This window comes from Pyrus communis, chromosome 4 (genome assembly GCF_041283825.1).
Source record: "Pyrus communis isolate YQ-2024b chromosome 4, ASM4128382v1, whole genome shotgun sequence".
Taxonomy (NCBI): Eukaryota; Viridiplantae; Streptophyta; class Magnoliopsida; order Rosales; family Rosaceae; genus Pyrus; species Pyrus communis.
In genome coordinates this window covers 4,814,064-4,829,825 of record NC_142568.1, presented here as the reverse complement: position 1 = coordinate 4,829,825, position 15,762 = coordinate 4,814,064, and the positions used below count along the sequence as shown (strand labels likewise).

Here is a 15,762-nt window from a genome sequence, read left to right as displayed (position 1 = left end):
CACACCGTTGCAAAAGACACATTTCACGCCTAACAATCAAACATACTCAGTTTGGTTTTGGTTTCAAAATTCCAATCCATCTATCATACACACTCATTTCTTTTTCCGGGATCATCAGCACTACATGAATAAAGCAAAAACAGAACTCTATTCATATTCCCAACAGGCTTGTTCAGTGCAAACCAACGTTATAATCAGAAAAGTTTACGACCAGTTTAACGCAAGTTGAGTAAGCTTATGCTAAAGATGCGTACATCAAGTGCTACCACTGCACTTTTGACCGCTTATGAAGGACATGGATGCATTCCAACTTAAGAAAACCCACCAGATTTCTTCGAAATTGCAATCACATTGAAGTTGAGGGAGTCGGGATTTTTCTGGATCATGCCCTGTATGACTTTAGCTGCATCCTGTTATGCAATCAAAAGGTCATCAGATGGGCGATGCACATAAAGACTCGGGTAAAGGCCAACACGTTCCCACTTGAAATGAGCCAAAATAAACATGAGAATAGCTAATCGAACTATTATGATTGAATTTTCCAAAACACACACACGTTAACTTTAAATCAGTTCAAAACAGTTTTAGTTATAGTTTCCTCTCTCCCTTGAAACTTCATCCATTTAATCTTTGGGATATTATGCCTCTTCCCTCTCTTTACTTAACCAAAAAAAGAAAAGGTTACTAAATGGACAGTTAAACTTTTGATATGTTTAGGCATTGATTGTGTGTTGTTCCTCTAATTTTGAATCAGAAGGCACAATGACATCTTAAATACCTGCAAAAGACTGTTTGGTGAAGATGGACCATGAGAGATTGGACCTGACTTCCTCCCATCAAGCTCATAAAGTTCCCCTACATATTAAACAAAAGATAGAAATCACAAACCGTGCAGTAGGGTAAGGAAATCTTCAAGAACCATCTCTGAACAGATATAGAAGAAGCACTTACCCTCCACGCATGCAAAGCAAATAAAGTGAGTGTCTGCATTGTCGGACGCCTACAAAGAAACAGAGTAAGACATGTGAAGCACAAACCATTTGAACCAAACAGAGAAAAGTGGAGAGATTGGTACTTTACATAATATTCTATGCTACTTAAAATATATCACCTCTGTATCACCACCATTGGCTGCTACAGAATGAGCAACTTCCACTTCTGTGTCACTTTCAAGGAATGCTGCACGCTACATTTGTATGACAAATAGATGACATAAGAGGCAAGAAGAATAATATGAATCTATATGAATTGGTCAAGCTGAAAGGACAAAATATGAGGGAAAAGAAAATAGAACCTGCATTGGATCCATGCTTGCAGTTTTTTTGAAAAACCTATCCAAGAACGAATCCTCAACTGAAAAGAGAAAGAGGATAACATGGAAAAAATAACTGTGATAAACATTTATTAATAAATAGTAAGCAATTGTCAGAAAGAAAATAAATCATTAATTTTGGCTTCTACAGGGAAGCATGTTTTCCAAGGTTGCGTACTTGAACAAAATCAAGCTTCAATTCCTCCAAAGGAGTTACTTAAGGGAACAGTTTTGGTATCTAGAACTCTCTAGTTTCGCAATTCTGTATCCCTAATTTCCACAGCTAGGTGTTCCACAAACATGCACTGTCCTAGTTAGAAACTAGAATGGCATACACTTTGGTAGTAATAACCAAGAAACTCCTTTCCGATGGTATGCTATTTTCCCCAGGTATTCTATATTCTTAATTATCATTTTACTTCTATTGATCCGATTGTTCCTGCAATTGTTTGGCATTTTCAAAAGCAAGGTGATCAAACGTTGTTAGGTAAGAGAAAGAGGAATACGAGAGAAAAAAGAGTTAAAGGAACCATTGGCCCCAAAGAATTTTCGACAAACCCCTCTCTCTCTCTCTCTCTCACACACACACACACACACACACTCTTTTCCTGGTCAAGGGGGGAGAATCCAAAAGAGACCAAGATTTGCTAGCAGCCACTCAAAAAACACGGCACTCTAAATCACTAGCAGTTATTAATACTTGTGTGTAATACATACACCCGCAAGTATGGAGAACGCAAGGCTGCCATGAATAACTCTAACCATAACTCACCCATAACAGGAAAACAGTAAACAACTTACCAAGTTTGATCTCTGAATTGATGTTTCCAACAGCATGAAGAAGCCCAATTGTTCCACAAGCATTGCCCACAGTTTGTTTCATAAAATAAACATTACCTTTGGGTTCCTACAGCCAGGATATGCATTCCAAATCATTCTAATTAAATCATACCACTTCAAATCAAATCAAGTCATAATGTATTTGAATACAAAATTCTCTTTTGATCAGTAAATTAGAAACACCAAGCAAAAAAAACAGGTATGCAAGAAGTAAATAAAACGAATTAACACAATCGAAAATAAGTGAGCAAGGTATGAAAACATAAAACACAAAACATGGTTGAATGTGAACATAAATTTCAATACAGAACTGATCTCTCAAAAGTTACTATCATTGCATGAATATGCACATGCGCACCATCCACATATATGCACAGAGAGATCACAAGTCCAATAACCCACTCAAAAGTAAAAGGCTTTCATTTTATACAGAGCATCCAATCAAATTTCCTATCACTCACCTGTTTTTCATTTGCCTGCATCATTCTCTCTTCTTCAGTCTGAAAAGTACAGAAACATCGCTCAAATCAGGAGACAACCAAATTTCATATTGTCCAAAAGAAAGACAGATGCAGAGAACTTAAGTTCCACACCAACCACAAAGTTCGGAATTATTAATTTGTATTTCATGGAAATAGACAAAACCTTAGCGGTTATAGGATAAAGAAACAGGACAGCAAGTACAGGCTTCGGAACCATATCTAAGAGTTCTCCATCCAATCCGTAAACATCATAGCATTCTGCCTCATCCTCTTGAAGACCCAGGCCCCAAAGGAACTGCAATGACCAAATATGTTTCTTTCATTTGATTTGGTATTTTGCACAATGAGGTAAAACCATTATAAGGGTCAATGGTACAAATGGTGCTCTTCTTGAATATATCACCTTTGTGAAAATTATAAATCTAATTTGCAACATAACATACAAACAAGAGTACATGTAATCAAAATGACGAAAGAATAGGCTAAACATTTTTCCGCTTCTCTTCAGTGCAAAATGATTTTCGCTACTCATTACGTTTTAATTTCGAAATCCAAATTCTTGTTTAGCTTTCTATGAAAAGCAAATGTTTAGTTTTTATTCACTAATTGGGTCTCCCTAACGCTAAAAATTTTGGTATAAACGAAACCGATGCGTACTTTATCATCTATTTGCCAACTGCTTTCCCCTACAGCAACTAAGCAGATTCTCCGTGAGTGGTTTACATTCATTTCTAATTATTACCCAGATCCAAACAAGCTTAATCACATACTCGAACCCAATTTCCAGAAGAATCAAAACGTTCCATTTTCCACATCAAATTCGCACCAAACCCTAGCTCTGCGTTTTCTCGGAAAACAAACAGAGCATAATCCGAAGAATACAAAATAAGTACGGGTAATTTAATTTTTTCTTGAAAAGGATGGCGATTGATTGAAGTACCTGATTCATAACATCAGGGTTAGCTTCGAGAGGAAGCCATCTCTTAGCCGACGGGGTTTCGTCCGCAGCAGCCATGGCTTTTGCTCTCTCTCTCTCTCTCTCTCTTTGTACGACTCGATTTTAGATTCTTTGTGCCTTTTCGTTTGGTGAGGTTTCTAGCTGGAAAATCTGGGATTTTGTGAAATGCTCTTCCGGGTTTTATATATAGGTTTTGGGCGGTGGGTTTTCCACTTGACAATGTGTTTTGAAATAATTGAAAGTATTTTTGGTGAAATTAATTTTGGATTTCAAAGTAATTTAAGTATTTTTTTAGAAGAAGTACCATATATTTGTCTGTTACAGGAAATACTTAAAGGGTTTTTTCAAGATCTCGTTCGATTTTTCCTAAGGACTGATGTCAAAAAGATTTTCTTCAAAAGCGTTTTTAGTCATTTTAAAAGCACTTCCAAACGAGTCATTGATCAACTCACCTCAAACCTTACTCTGAGCAAGTTCCCATTTCATGGCCCATAGATGCCACTTATTGTTCGTTTATGTAACCGTAATCAAAATAAGATGAATTGAATTGGGGAAGAGTTTAAATGAAGAGGAATCAGAATTGGATTTATGTTGAAGCTGTTTATTTAAATATTCTAAAATTGAAGTATGAATGAAATTAAATTCATATAAGTTGTTTACTAATTCTCCTAAATCGGAATAAAAATTAATATAATTACTGAAATGCCCTTATTCTTTTTTGTTTTATTTCATCTTATATTAAAATGCCCTACCTCCTCAGCACCGCCATGTCTTATTATTTTTAACCTCAATCCTCCAATTACCACTCTCCAAGTTTTGAAATCATAATCAAATTTTCTTTGAACCAAAAAAAACAAAAAAAATACAAAAATACAAAATCAGAAGCTCTGGTTTGAATATAACCTCATCAATCGTGTTATACTGTTATTGTGAAAGGAAGAAAAATAGAAGGAAATGACTTCTAGCAACAGCGGAGAAGGGAAAATACAACACCATTCAAACAGCCAGCGCTTAGTGTTAAATGACAGATTGAAATTTTAAAAATAATAAAGAGGGCATAATAGGAAGAAAACTTGCATTCCCGATTCCCTCACTCTCATGGAATTCAAATACCTCATCAATATAGAGTCCAATTCCACCACCTTTAGGAATTGAATCCCTTATTTCATGTGGGCTCCACCACTTTTTTTATTCTTTCAAAGTTAGTAAACGTTTGAATACTCCGTAATCGGAATCATATTCCTTATATTTATTCTTATTACGGATACCTAAACACGTCATTAATATATTTGTGTATGGATTTATGCTTTAACCCCAATGGTAGGAAGAAGGCCAGTTCAAATCTAGTAAATTGAAAGTTCAAAACCAATTTATTTCTTTATCTATCTGTATAAATATCTCGTTATATAAAAAAATAAAAATTGAATATGACCTTTAGTTCAAGTGGTTAAGACCATTTGTCTTTACATCCAGTATTATAGGCTCGATTCTTCTCCCTCCCCCATTTGCTTGAATAAAAATGATTATAAATTGTTCTTTTTTGAATTTTAGACTTGTAATGGGTTGGGCGTTGCTCATGTGGTCTTGAGGGCTATTGGAACAATGGTTGAGGAGTGTCGTGTTGAAGGCGCCTCGAAAGAATATTCTTGAATAAAGAGGTTAAAGGTCCTTACGAAGTTTTCTCTAGTGCACATTTAAGTACACATCTGAACAAAAGTCATTAGTTTTCGACTAAAATAGAACAAGACTCGTTAGATCATTTAACTTAACAAGATCTAATGACTCTTGTTCAAATATGTAACTTAAAATTTTATTTTTAATGTGCACTGAAGAAAATTCAAGGTCGTTAATGTGTTAACAAAATGGTAGTTTTAAGTGCTATCGCATGAGATTAAAAAAAAAAAAAAACAGTTCTATTTTTAGAGAGGACTAAGGTAAAACCCGTTTCACGCCTAGTCAATCAATCTGCTCCTTTTTTTGGTCGAAAGCAAACAATTTCATTGAAAGGCAGTGGCACAAAACTAAGACCCAGTTTGGGGTTGAGGCTGGTTTGGTATTGTTGTGCTTTGAAAAAAAACTGTTTTTGCTGTGTTGTGAGAATAAGCGACTGTGAAATAAAGCAGCAGAGTCTTTGGTAAACTTTTTTGTAAAAGTGCTTTTGGGAAAAAAAAAAAAAAAAAAAACAGTATGATAGTGTTTGGTAAACTTTTATGTAAAACATATGTGATTGTGTGAAATGACCAAAAATGGTATAATACTAGATGTGCTATTAATTTAATTTTCTTAACAAATAAAGGTGAATTACTAAATATACTTTATTTTTAAAAGAAAAATATTTATCTTAAATATTAATTAGTACAAACTACATCAATTGAAATATTTTAGACTGAATAGCTAGGATTCATTAGTACAATATTGTTAATGTACTTGAAGGTAGTCTAATTAGATACATTCATCAAACTTGCCACTATTCTATTTCTTAATGTCTCTATCTCATGTGATTCTTCAACTTCATAATTTTGGTATTCTTCATCATCATCACTACTATCACTCTCTTCACAAAAGTCCCTGAGGTCATCAAAATGACGATCACGTTCAGAATACCTCCGTATGTAGTTATGAAGAGTCATTGTAGCAATGACAATCTTCACTTGCTTATTGAACGGGTAATTAGGCATATCCCTTAAAATTGCCCATCTTTTCTTCCATATCCCCAATGTTCGTTCAATGATGCTCCTAAGAGAAGAATGCATGTGGTTGAATACCTCTTTATGACCCGTTGGTTTGGCACCCCTATGAAAGTCCAGGAGATGATATCTTTCACCTTTATATGGTCCCAAATAATCTCTCATTTGTGGATACCCCGCATCTACCAAGTAATATTTTCCTGACAATTGAAAATTTTGTTTTGTATTGTAATAATTATACAAAGCAAGTACGTAAAATGTTATAATAATACAAAGCAAGTATGAAGATTGCTATTTGGAGGCTTAGAAAAGTTTAAATTTGGATTCCGTAGCACGGATAGAAAAACCCTTGTATCATGTGCAATGCATTCCCATCCGGCACAAGTAAATGTGAATTGCATGTCAAAATTACATGCAACCATAACATTTTGAGTCAGTATTCATTTCCTACCAATGTATGGAACTTGATCCGGAGGTGGTATTGAAGCCTCAACATGTACTCCATCTATAGCACCAATACAATCCTAAACATAATAACATAGAAGAAAACCGTCAGCCTACACTTCTAGTTGCAAATAAGTTAGAAGACGAGTCAAACTTTACCTTAAAACAAGGCACGTATTTTGTATCTCTCCTTATTTCTTGGGGAATGCCACGAAACTCCGAATCTATCGGTTTGATAATATCTATTGCCATCTTATATACGATATCCAACATAGCATCAAAATATCTACTAACAATTTCACTAGAATGTTGAAATCTCTCTTGCGCTAATCTATTTTTCACACCATGTCCCAACATATGCAAGAACATTCCTAATATTTCAATTGCACTCATTCTCCTTGAACCTTTCAATCCATAATTAGTTTGCACGTCATTGGATAATCTATAAAAGACATATTTGTTCATCCTAAACATTCTATAGCATCGCACATGATTTCCTTGTAGTACTTCCATCAACCAAATATTAGCTGTTTGGGAAGAATTCATTCACGAAGTTTTGTGGACATATTTTAAATAGTATGTTTCAACATCTTTCGCTACAACGCATATAATTAGACCATCCTCCAAATCCTCAACATCATCATCATAGGTGTTCATATTGAATATACATCTGTAACATAACACATAATTCAACATTCCACAAGTCATAATCCAACAATCACTAAGAAGTCATAATCCGAAATTCAAGAATAATCCAATGTTTAATAAGAAATCATAATCCAACATTCAACATATAATCCAACATTCAATAAACACAAAGTACAAGCAACATTCAATAAACACAAAGTACAAGCAACATTCAACACATAATCTTAATGCAAAGTACAAACCACACAATCCTAATTCATAGTTTTAGCTCCTTATTGTTCTTTGTTGAACATATATTTTAACCAAGTTAGCTGCACTTCAGGATCTTTCATAGTGGCAAACACCTCTCGCTTCTCTGCACTACAAAAATAAACATGTAGCAAACAACCATAACTCGCTAGTGGCTCATCAATGAGTTGAATTGCGGAAGTGATAGCGTCTGTTGCACAATTGTCGGGTTATGAGCCACCTAGTGAGTTATGGTTGTTTGCTACATGTTTATTTTGTAGTGCGGAGAAGCGAGAGGTGTTTGCCACTATGAAGGATTCTGAAGTGCAGCTAACTTGGTTGAAATATATGTTCAACAAAGAACAATAAGGAGCTAAAACTATGAATTAGGACTGTGTGGTTTGTACTTTGCATTAATATTATGTGTTGAATGTTGCTTGTACTTTGTGTTTATTGAATGTTGGATTATATGTTGAATGTTGGATTATGATTTCTTATTAAACGTTGGATTATTCTTGAATGTCGGATTATGACTTCTTAGTGATTGTTGGATTATGACTTGTGGAATGTTGAATTATGTGTTATGTTACAAGTGTATATTCAATATGAACACCTATGATGATGATGATGTTGAGGATTTGGAGGATGGTCTAATTATATGCGCTGTAGCAAAAGCTGTTGAAACATATTATTTAAAATATGTCCACAAAACTCCGTGTATGAATTCTTCCCAAACAACTAATATTTGGTTGATGGAAGTACTACAAGGAAATCATGTGCGATGCTATAGAATGTTTAGGATGAACAAAGATGTCTTTTATAGATTATCCAATGACTTGCAAACTAATTATGGATTGAAAGGTTCAAGGATAATGTGTGCAATTGAAATATTAGGAATGTTCTTGCATATGTTAGGACATGGTGTGAAAAATAGATTAGTGCAAGAGAGATTTTAACATTCTGGTGAAACTATTAGTAGATATTTTAGTGTTATGTTGGATATCGTATGTAAGATGGCAATAGATATTATCAAACCGATGGATTCGAAGTTTCATGGCATTCCCCAAGAAATAAGGAGAGATACAAGATACATGCCTTATTTTAAGGTAAAGTTTGACTCGTCTTCTAACTTATTCGCAAACTAGAAGTGTAGGCTGGCGGTTTTCTTCTATGTTATTATTTTTAGGATTGTATTGGTGCTATAGATGAAGTACATGTTGAGGTTTCAATACCACATCCGGATCAAGTTCCATACATTGGTAGGAAAGAAATACCGACTCAAAATGTTATGGTTGCATGTAATTTTGACATGCAATTCACATTTGCTTGTGCTGGATGGAAAGGCACTGCACATGATACAAGGGTTTTTCTATCCGTGCTACAGAATCCAAATTTAAACTTTTCTAAGCCTCCAAATGGTAATCTTCATACTTGTTTTGTATTATTATAACATTTTACGTACTTGCTTTGTATAATTATTACACTACAAAACAAAAGTTTCAATTGTCAGGAAAATATTACTTGGTAGATGCGAGGTACCCACGAATGAGAGGTTATTTGGGACCATATAAAGGTGAAAGATATCATCTCTCGGACTTTCATAGGAGTGCCGAACCAACGGGTCATAAAGAGGTATTCAACCACATGCATTCTTCTCTTAGGAGCATCATTGAACGAACTTTTGGGGTATGGAAGAAAAGATGAGCAATTTTAAGGGATATGTCTAATTACCCGTTCAATAAGCAAGTGAAGATTGTCATTGTTACAATGGCTCTTCATAACTACATACAGAGGTATTCTGAACGTGATCGTCATTTTGATGACCCCAAGAACTTTTGTGAAGAGAGCGATAGTAGTGATGATGATAATGAAGAATACCAAAATTATGAAGTTGAAGGATCACATGAGATAGAGACATGAAAAATAAAATAACGGCAAGTTTGATGAATGAATCTAATTAGACTACCTTCAAGTACATTAACAATATTGTACTAATGAATCCTAGCTATTCAGTCTAAAATATTTCAATTGAAGTAGTTTGTCATACTAATTAATATTTAAGATAAAGTTTATAAATATTTTTCTTTTAAAAATAAAGTATATTTAGTAATTCACCTTTATTTGTTAAGAAAATTAATTAATAGCACATTTAGTATTATACCCTTTTTGGTTATTTCACACAATCACAATTGTTTTACATAAAAGTTTACCAAACAATATCATACTGCTTTTTTTTTTTTTTTTTTTTTTCCAAAAGCACTTTCACAAAAAATGTTTACCAAACACTATGCTGCTTTATTTCACAGCTGCTTATTCTCACAGCACAGTAGAAGTAGTTTTTTTTCAAAGCACAATAATACCAAACTAGCCTTAAGGACAACAAATAAGCCCAATACAATTGGGGAAAGCCAAAAGCCCAAACAACAAAAGGGCAGAATAGCAAAAATAAAAAAATCCTAAATCATGTCATGCACAAGCAGGAATCTGCCGCAGCTGTCGACGCAACCACCTCGCCAGCAACCACAAGGGTAGCCGCCGAAAGAAAACCAACTCCGCATTGAATTCGACAAAGGTATCGCATCACAAAGTTTTCCAACATGCAACAGAGAAAAATCCCTAACCAAATTTCACCACCAAAAGTACCACACCGGAGAAGAAACACCAGATCTGAACCTCCAACACAAGCACTAACAAGGAGAACCAAAAACCAAAACAAATGGAAAGGGATTAGGGCTAAGGGGGCATCTAAAACACCCTCGCTTTGGTCTAAGCCGCAACACACTTGGCCCCGTTTTTCCAGCATGCCGGTCGGGGGTGGAGCTGTGAAAGGAAGGTTTAGATTTGATGGCAAAAATGGGTGAGCTGCTCCTACTTTTGAGCAAAGGTTGTGGCAAAGGTTGTGGAAGGAAAGACATGTGAGGGGGAGAAAATGAAGAAGATGGAAAAGTGTGAGTGTTTGGGGTTGAAAAAGGAGGCCCGCAAGACAAGGATTAGCAGTGAAGAAGCCAAAACGGCGAAGAACGCTGGTAAACAGCAATGAACGCTGGGAAGTGGCGCAGGACGCCGAGAAAACAGGCCATGACCTTAGAAACCAACGACCATAGACATCGGAAGAAAAGGTTAGAGGCATCACTACTAGAAATAGACGACAAAATAAGAGAAGCAATAACAATGGGTTGCCGCCAACCCCAGCCTAAGGAAGGAGTCAGCGGCGTGGAGAAGGAATTGGGTTTGAGAGAGAGAGAGAGAGAGAGAGAGAGAGAGAGAGAGAGAGAAGGGGGGAGAAGCTGCTAGGGTTTTATTAGTTGGAGTCCAAGGAGGATTTTTTTTTTCCAGTCTACGCCTCCCTACACTGGCGGAGCTTTATGACAACAGGTCGATTAAGAGTAGAACCATTTCATAATATTACAACAATTTACTTTATCAATTTTTCAACGTGAAATTTTTGTATTCTTGTAACAACAATGCTATAATCACATTTTGTATTAGTGACGAAATAAGTGTTTTTTCTTAAGCATTGCCAAGTTGACCACATTTCATATGACAATACGTCCATTACAAGCTGATCACTCTAAGAACCATCTTTGTGTTTTGTATCATCTTTAGGACCATCTTTTTGTTTTGTATGATCATTTCTAATATCATACATGAGTTCAACAAGTTCAGCATGTTTGGTTCTAAAGATGATACAAAACACAAACATGGTTCTTACAGTTTCAGTATATCCCTTGAATCACTCCCTTTTTGCCACTGTCAGAAGAATCTATACTAAACTCATTGAAGAAAGTTGAGGTTCGGTCATAAAATTAACTGGCATTATGGATTATGGAGAGTGGCATAACCACTTAAAAGCACATGCAAGGTCCCTTTTTTTCGAGTTTTGAGATTACTCTCAAGTTCTCAACACTCATCTAAACTACAGGGAGGAAGATTCAAATTTGGGTGAGAGAAGAGAGCACATTGTACTAACCAACCAACTTGACTAAGCCCAAGTATACACTCATTTTATTTTATTTCACTTTCCTATGTTGTGTTTGCTAGCCCAAAGTACATTCTATAGACGCTCTTGGACTAGATGCAATGTAGGCATTGTTTTATCAACATTATCAACATTAGCAATGTTTTGTGGGGAATGATGTTAGTGTCATACGCTGGTAACTCCAATTCTACGTCTACGGATCCTACTAGGAATGGCAGAGTATTGGTCCACTAGAATGCAATGTTTATACAAAATAAGAGTTGAGGTTTTGGCAACACTAAAATAAATTTATCCTATTTCATCACCAACATTAATTTCAAGCATCAGATCCCGAATACATCAAACTAAATGGAGCGAAATCAAGAACAAGCTTTTCTTAGTAAAGATACTTTCCTAAGAAACGAGCCTTTATTCAGCGAAGACCATTTGATTGTTAAAGTGTAAAAAGGAACGATATTGATGAGTACAATTATTAGATTCACTAAGGAACACATTCAATCCACAGACACCCAAACAAAACATTTAATCAGCTATTCATAAAATAGTAAATTATGATCAAATAAAATTAAGACCGCTACTGACCTGTCAATTTGTCATTGCTGACAAGTTTATTTCTGCCCAACCAAGAAACTTATCCAGACAAATTATAGCAAGTTTATCATCTTAATCTCCAGTATACTTTGGCTTTCGCTTCTCAGCAAATGCTGATAGGGCTTCCAAGCGATCATTTGTGTTCAACGTCTTTTCATAGCAATGTTCTTCAAGAGCCAAAGCTGAGGTCTTATCTACCTCCAGTCCCTCATCAATAGCTTTTTTTGCCATCCTTATTGCTATTGGACCCTGCTAACACTCTATTTCATAAGTTTGATTGCAACAATTACTTGTAACTTTTTGTTCTTTGCCTAGTATGACTATTTCAAGTTATGCTTTAGTTTACTGTCTTTTTGCCCCTTTTAAGTGCATGTAGTAAACATTGTCATTACAGCAAATTGTATGTATAGAGAAGTTTCAGCTATAGACATCCACCTTGATTGAGATGTTAGAATGTAGTTATCATCGGAAGGCGAAAATTCAGTTCATAGAATACTCTCAACAATAACATTCCCCATGAAATAGTATAAAATGAACGCAATAGTGGATAAAATAACTCTGTACCTTCTCATTTATATTGCGAGCAACTTCAAGTGCCTTTAGATGAGCTTCACCAGCAGGAACACAGTAATTTACCAAACCTGTAGTGAAGTACAATTGCATCAAAAGAAAAAAAAAAGGACAAAAAGAAAGCAGCTACTGAGTAGACATACATCACATACCCATTGTCACTGCTTCCCTGCCACCAATCTTCCTACCAGTGAATATGAGTTCCTTTGATATTGCTTTTCCAACCAATCTAGGAAGCCGCTGTGTTCCACCTGCCCTGTCAATGGACGCAATCAAGAGAGTTGATCTGTCACTGGATGAATAATTTCAAAAAAAATGGAGATAAAGAAAAATAAATAAAAGAAGAGAGTAAAATAAGAAGTAATCATCAAAAAGAAGTTCTTCCAGAAAATGTAGACAATATGGACGACACAATTCCATAAACTAAATATCAGTTGGAATGGGAATTAAAATCCCACCCATCTCTTATGTTATAAGAAATCGTTTGCTATGAAACCCGCTTAGAAAAAGTTGAAACAGTACAGAATGTTGGGTTCGTCAAACAAGATGCAGGTGATATGCAATTCTTGGGGAGAAAATCATAGGTGGTAATGTGAACTCATTCTGAAATTTAGCACCTACCCAGGAATGATAGCAAGTCCTGTTTCTGGCAAGCCCATCACTGCATCTTCTCCTAAGCCATTAATGGTGGAAAACAATAAGAGACTTGGCATTATAAAAGTTTAAAAGGATTGATAGTTTAATGACCATAACTGGGTTCGGTATAAATAATTAAAGAAATGGAATTACCACATATCCGAAGATCGCATGATAAAGCCATTTCAAGTCCACCACCCAATGCTGCTCCTTCAATGACAGCAATTGTCGGAATAGAAAGTACCTAAATATTATGAACAGAAGTAAGTGTCAAGAAGAAGAAAATAATGTATGGAGTACTAATGTATAAACAGCAAACAAGGAAGCCTGCATACAAGCATTAAATGATCATACCATGCTAATTAAAAACAGCGTTATGAAATCAAATTAGTAAATATAATTCTGAACATATCCTGGACACTCACGTTTATGTATGAGTGTCTGCTCGTTTACATATTGATATCATATGTCCACCATTATACAACACTCACGTATGTGCATCCAATATCCATCGTTATAGAACACTCACATATACATACCCATACCCACTGTTATACTATGTACCAAACAACAAAAAAGCATTTTAAGAGTGTTGTACAGAATCTGAAACATTTGTGGCAATAAAGATTAACCTCTAAAAATCACCGAGTGTCAAAACCAACTCCTCAATTTCTATCATCTTTCAGGCCTTTTTAATAACAAAACAACTATAGAAAATTAACAACGAAGATTAACCTCCAAAAACGAGAATGTGGCACGCAGCGTGTTGACAAAATCTCGAACTTCAGATGCACTCATCATTTTCCGTTCCTGCCAATCAAATTAAGAGGCAAGAACAATTTGACTAGTGAGCACTATCTTCTCTTGTACATATCACAACTCTTATATGCAAATAATTCATTCAAGCCAATCAAAGTGAATATAAATTTGAAGAATTCTTTGCTAATCCACTGTAAACTCCTTCCAAAACAAAACATCGATTCAATGAATAAATTAAAAATTCCTACCTTTAAATCTGCTCCAGCACAGAACACCTTGGGAACTTTGCTGCGGATCAACAAAACATTAGCAGAAGAATCCTTACTGACAGCTTCAAAGGTGTTCTGTAAACCTCTCAGCATATCTTTCCCAATTGCATTTCTCACCTCCGGCCTCTCCAACCTAACCTCAATAATCCCTGTTATCAAATAAACAAAACCCAATTCGGTTAATGCTTTCTGGGTCATAGAAAATTGGCATAAACAGAGATAACCCACTTTTTTAAACGTATTTCAGAACCAAAACTTACCGGAATCAAAGCCAGGGAGTCGGTGGAGGGTGACGGTGCGTGACGGTGCTGATTCTAAAATCAGAGTCCGGCGAGCTTGGTAAATCCATTCGTTGGATTGAGGATAGAGTGAATTCTCTGAAAATATAGAGGTTGTGGGTTTGTAATGTTTCAGTGACCTACTTAGGACTCTTAAACCGCCCGCCATTTTTCCTTCAGAAGCTCAAGCTCAAACTCCAGAGCAGCTCTTCTTGCCAATTGATGGGCTGAGAGAAACGAGGGAGTCGGGAGAAATCCTGTCTAACAAGACGACATTGCACAATAACTCATGCCACCTGTCCAACTTGAACACAACTAGCCTTCATGCACGCCTAAGCGAGTGCGGAAGACATTTTTTAGCTGACTTCTACGTTTGAAATGTATTTATATGCATAAATTAACAAAAAAAAAGTTAAATATTTGAAGTAAATAGATCATGCTAGAAGAAATCCCTGATAAACCAATTAAAACAGATGAATTCACATAATAAAATCGATCTATATAGAATTTACAATAAGAATAAAGAAAATAATATTTAATGAACAATTGATTGAATCACATTATTGTTAGCTCATTGTGAGGTTAAGCTCACCCCATCTCTCCTAGTGTAGATAACATCATTTGTTAAAAAAAAAAGAAAAAAAACAATTATTTGACAACTAATTTAATCATATTATTATCTGCGTGCGAAAGACCTTTTTTATCACCGGCATTACACATCTCTTAAGATGTTTTGAACGTTTTTAAAAATAGAGAAAATAATTTTGAATGAACAGCTAATTGAATCACATTATTGCTATCCCATCTCCTCCTCCTTAGTATAGATAATGTCGTTTGTTAAAATAATAATAATAATAATAATCATTTAACAACTAATTTAATAACATTATTATCAGGCGAAAGACATTTTTTTTTATAATGAGAGAGAAAGGAAGGCGGGCGGAAAAACAATGAAAATGAGGAGAGAGGGAGAGACGTGAGGGATGAGAGATTAGAGCAACTCCAGTGTTGGAGCCCTCCCCCCAGGCTATGCACTATTCAATCCACCTTATGAATAGTAACTGCCCTTAATGAACAGTAA

At 35.4% G+C, this 15,762-nt stretch overlaps 2 protein-coding genes and 2 pseudogenes across 3 annotated transcripts; 1 reads left to right on the top strand and 3 right to left on the bottom strand.

Annotated features, from left to right (window-relative positions):
- Nucleotides 1-7: 7 nt before the first annotated feature.
- On the bottom strand, nt 8-3,756 carry LOC137722780 (ubiquitin carboxyl-terminal hydrolase 3-like). Its single transcript, XM_068461867.2, has 9 exons — nt 3,575-3,756; nt 2,798-2,929; nt 2,614-2,652; nt 2,114-2,219; nt 1,295-1,353; nt 1,112-1,186; nt 952-1,000; nt 779-855; nt 8-410 (listed from the first exon to the last, which is right to left on the bottom strand). The coding sequence occupies exons 1-9, from the start codon at nt 3,647-3,649 to the stop codon at nt 312-314; spliced, it is 711 nt and encodes a 236-aa protein (XP_068317968.2). The 5' UTR covers nt 3,650-3,756; the 3' UTR covers nt 8-311.
- A 2,962-nt stretch (nt 3,757-6,718) lies between these two features.
- Nucleotides 6,719-7,507, bottom strand: LOC148697333 (uncharacterized; annotated as a pseudogene).
- Nucleotides 7,508-8,277: 770 nt separating this feature from the next.
- On the top strand, nt 8,278-9,676 carry LOC148697332 (uncharacterized; annotated as a pseudogene).
- Nucleotides 9,677-12,034: 2,358 nt separating this feature from the next.
- On the bottom strand, nt 12,035-15,040 carry LOC137722977 (putative enoyl-CoA hydratase 2, mitochondrial). Of its 2 annotated transcripts, none has more exons than XM_068462117.2 (8): nt 14,664-15,040; nt 14,383-14,552; nt 14,111-14,185; nt 13,529-13,619; nt 13,361-13,412; nt 12,892-12,995; nt 12,734-12,810; nt 12,035-12,418 (listed from the first exon to the last, which is right to left on the bottom strand). In XM_068462117.2, exons 1-8 carry the CDS (start codon nt 14,848-14,850, stop codon nt 12,242-12,244), a joined length of 933 nt encoding a protein of 310 aa, XP_068318218.2. In that variant the 5' UTR covers nt 14,851-15,040; the 3' UTR covers nt 12,035-12,241. The 2 variants fall into 2 exon arrangements, with proteins under 2 accessions (XP_068318218.2, XP_088548513.1); XM_088692387.1 differs by having other exon boundaries at nt 12,892-13,031; nt 14,664-14,971.
- Between the last annotated feature and the right edge of the window lie 722 nt (nt 15,041-15,762).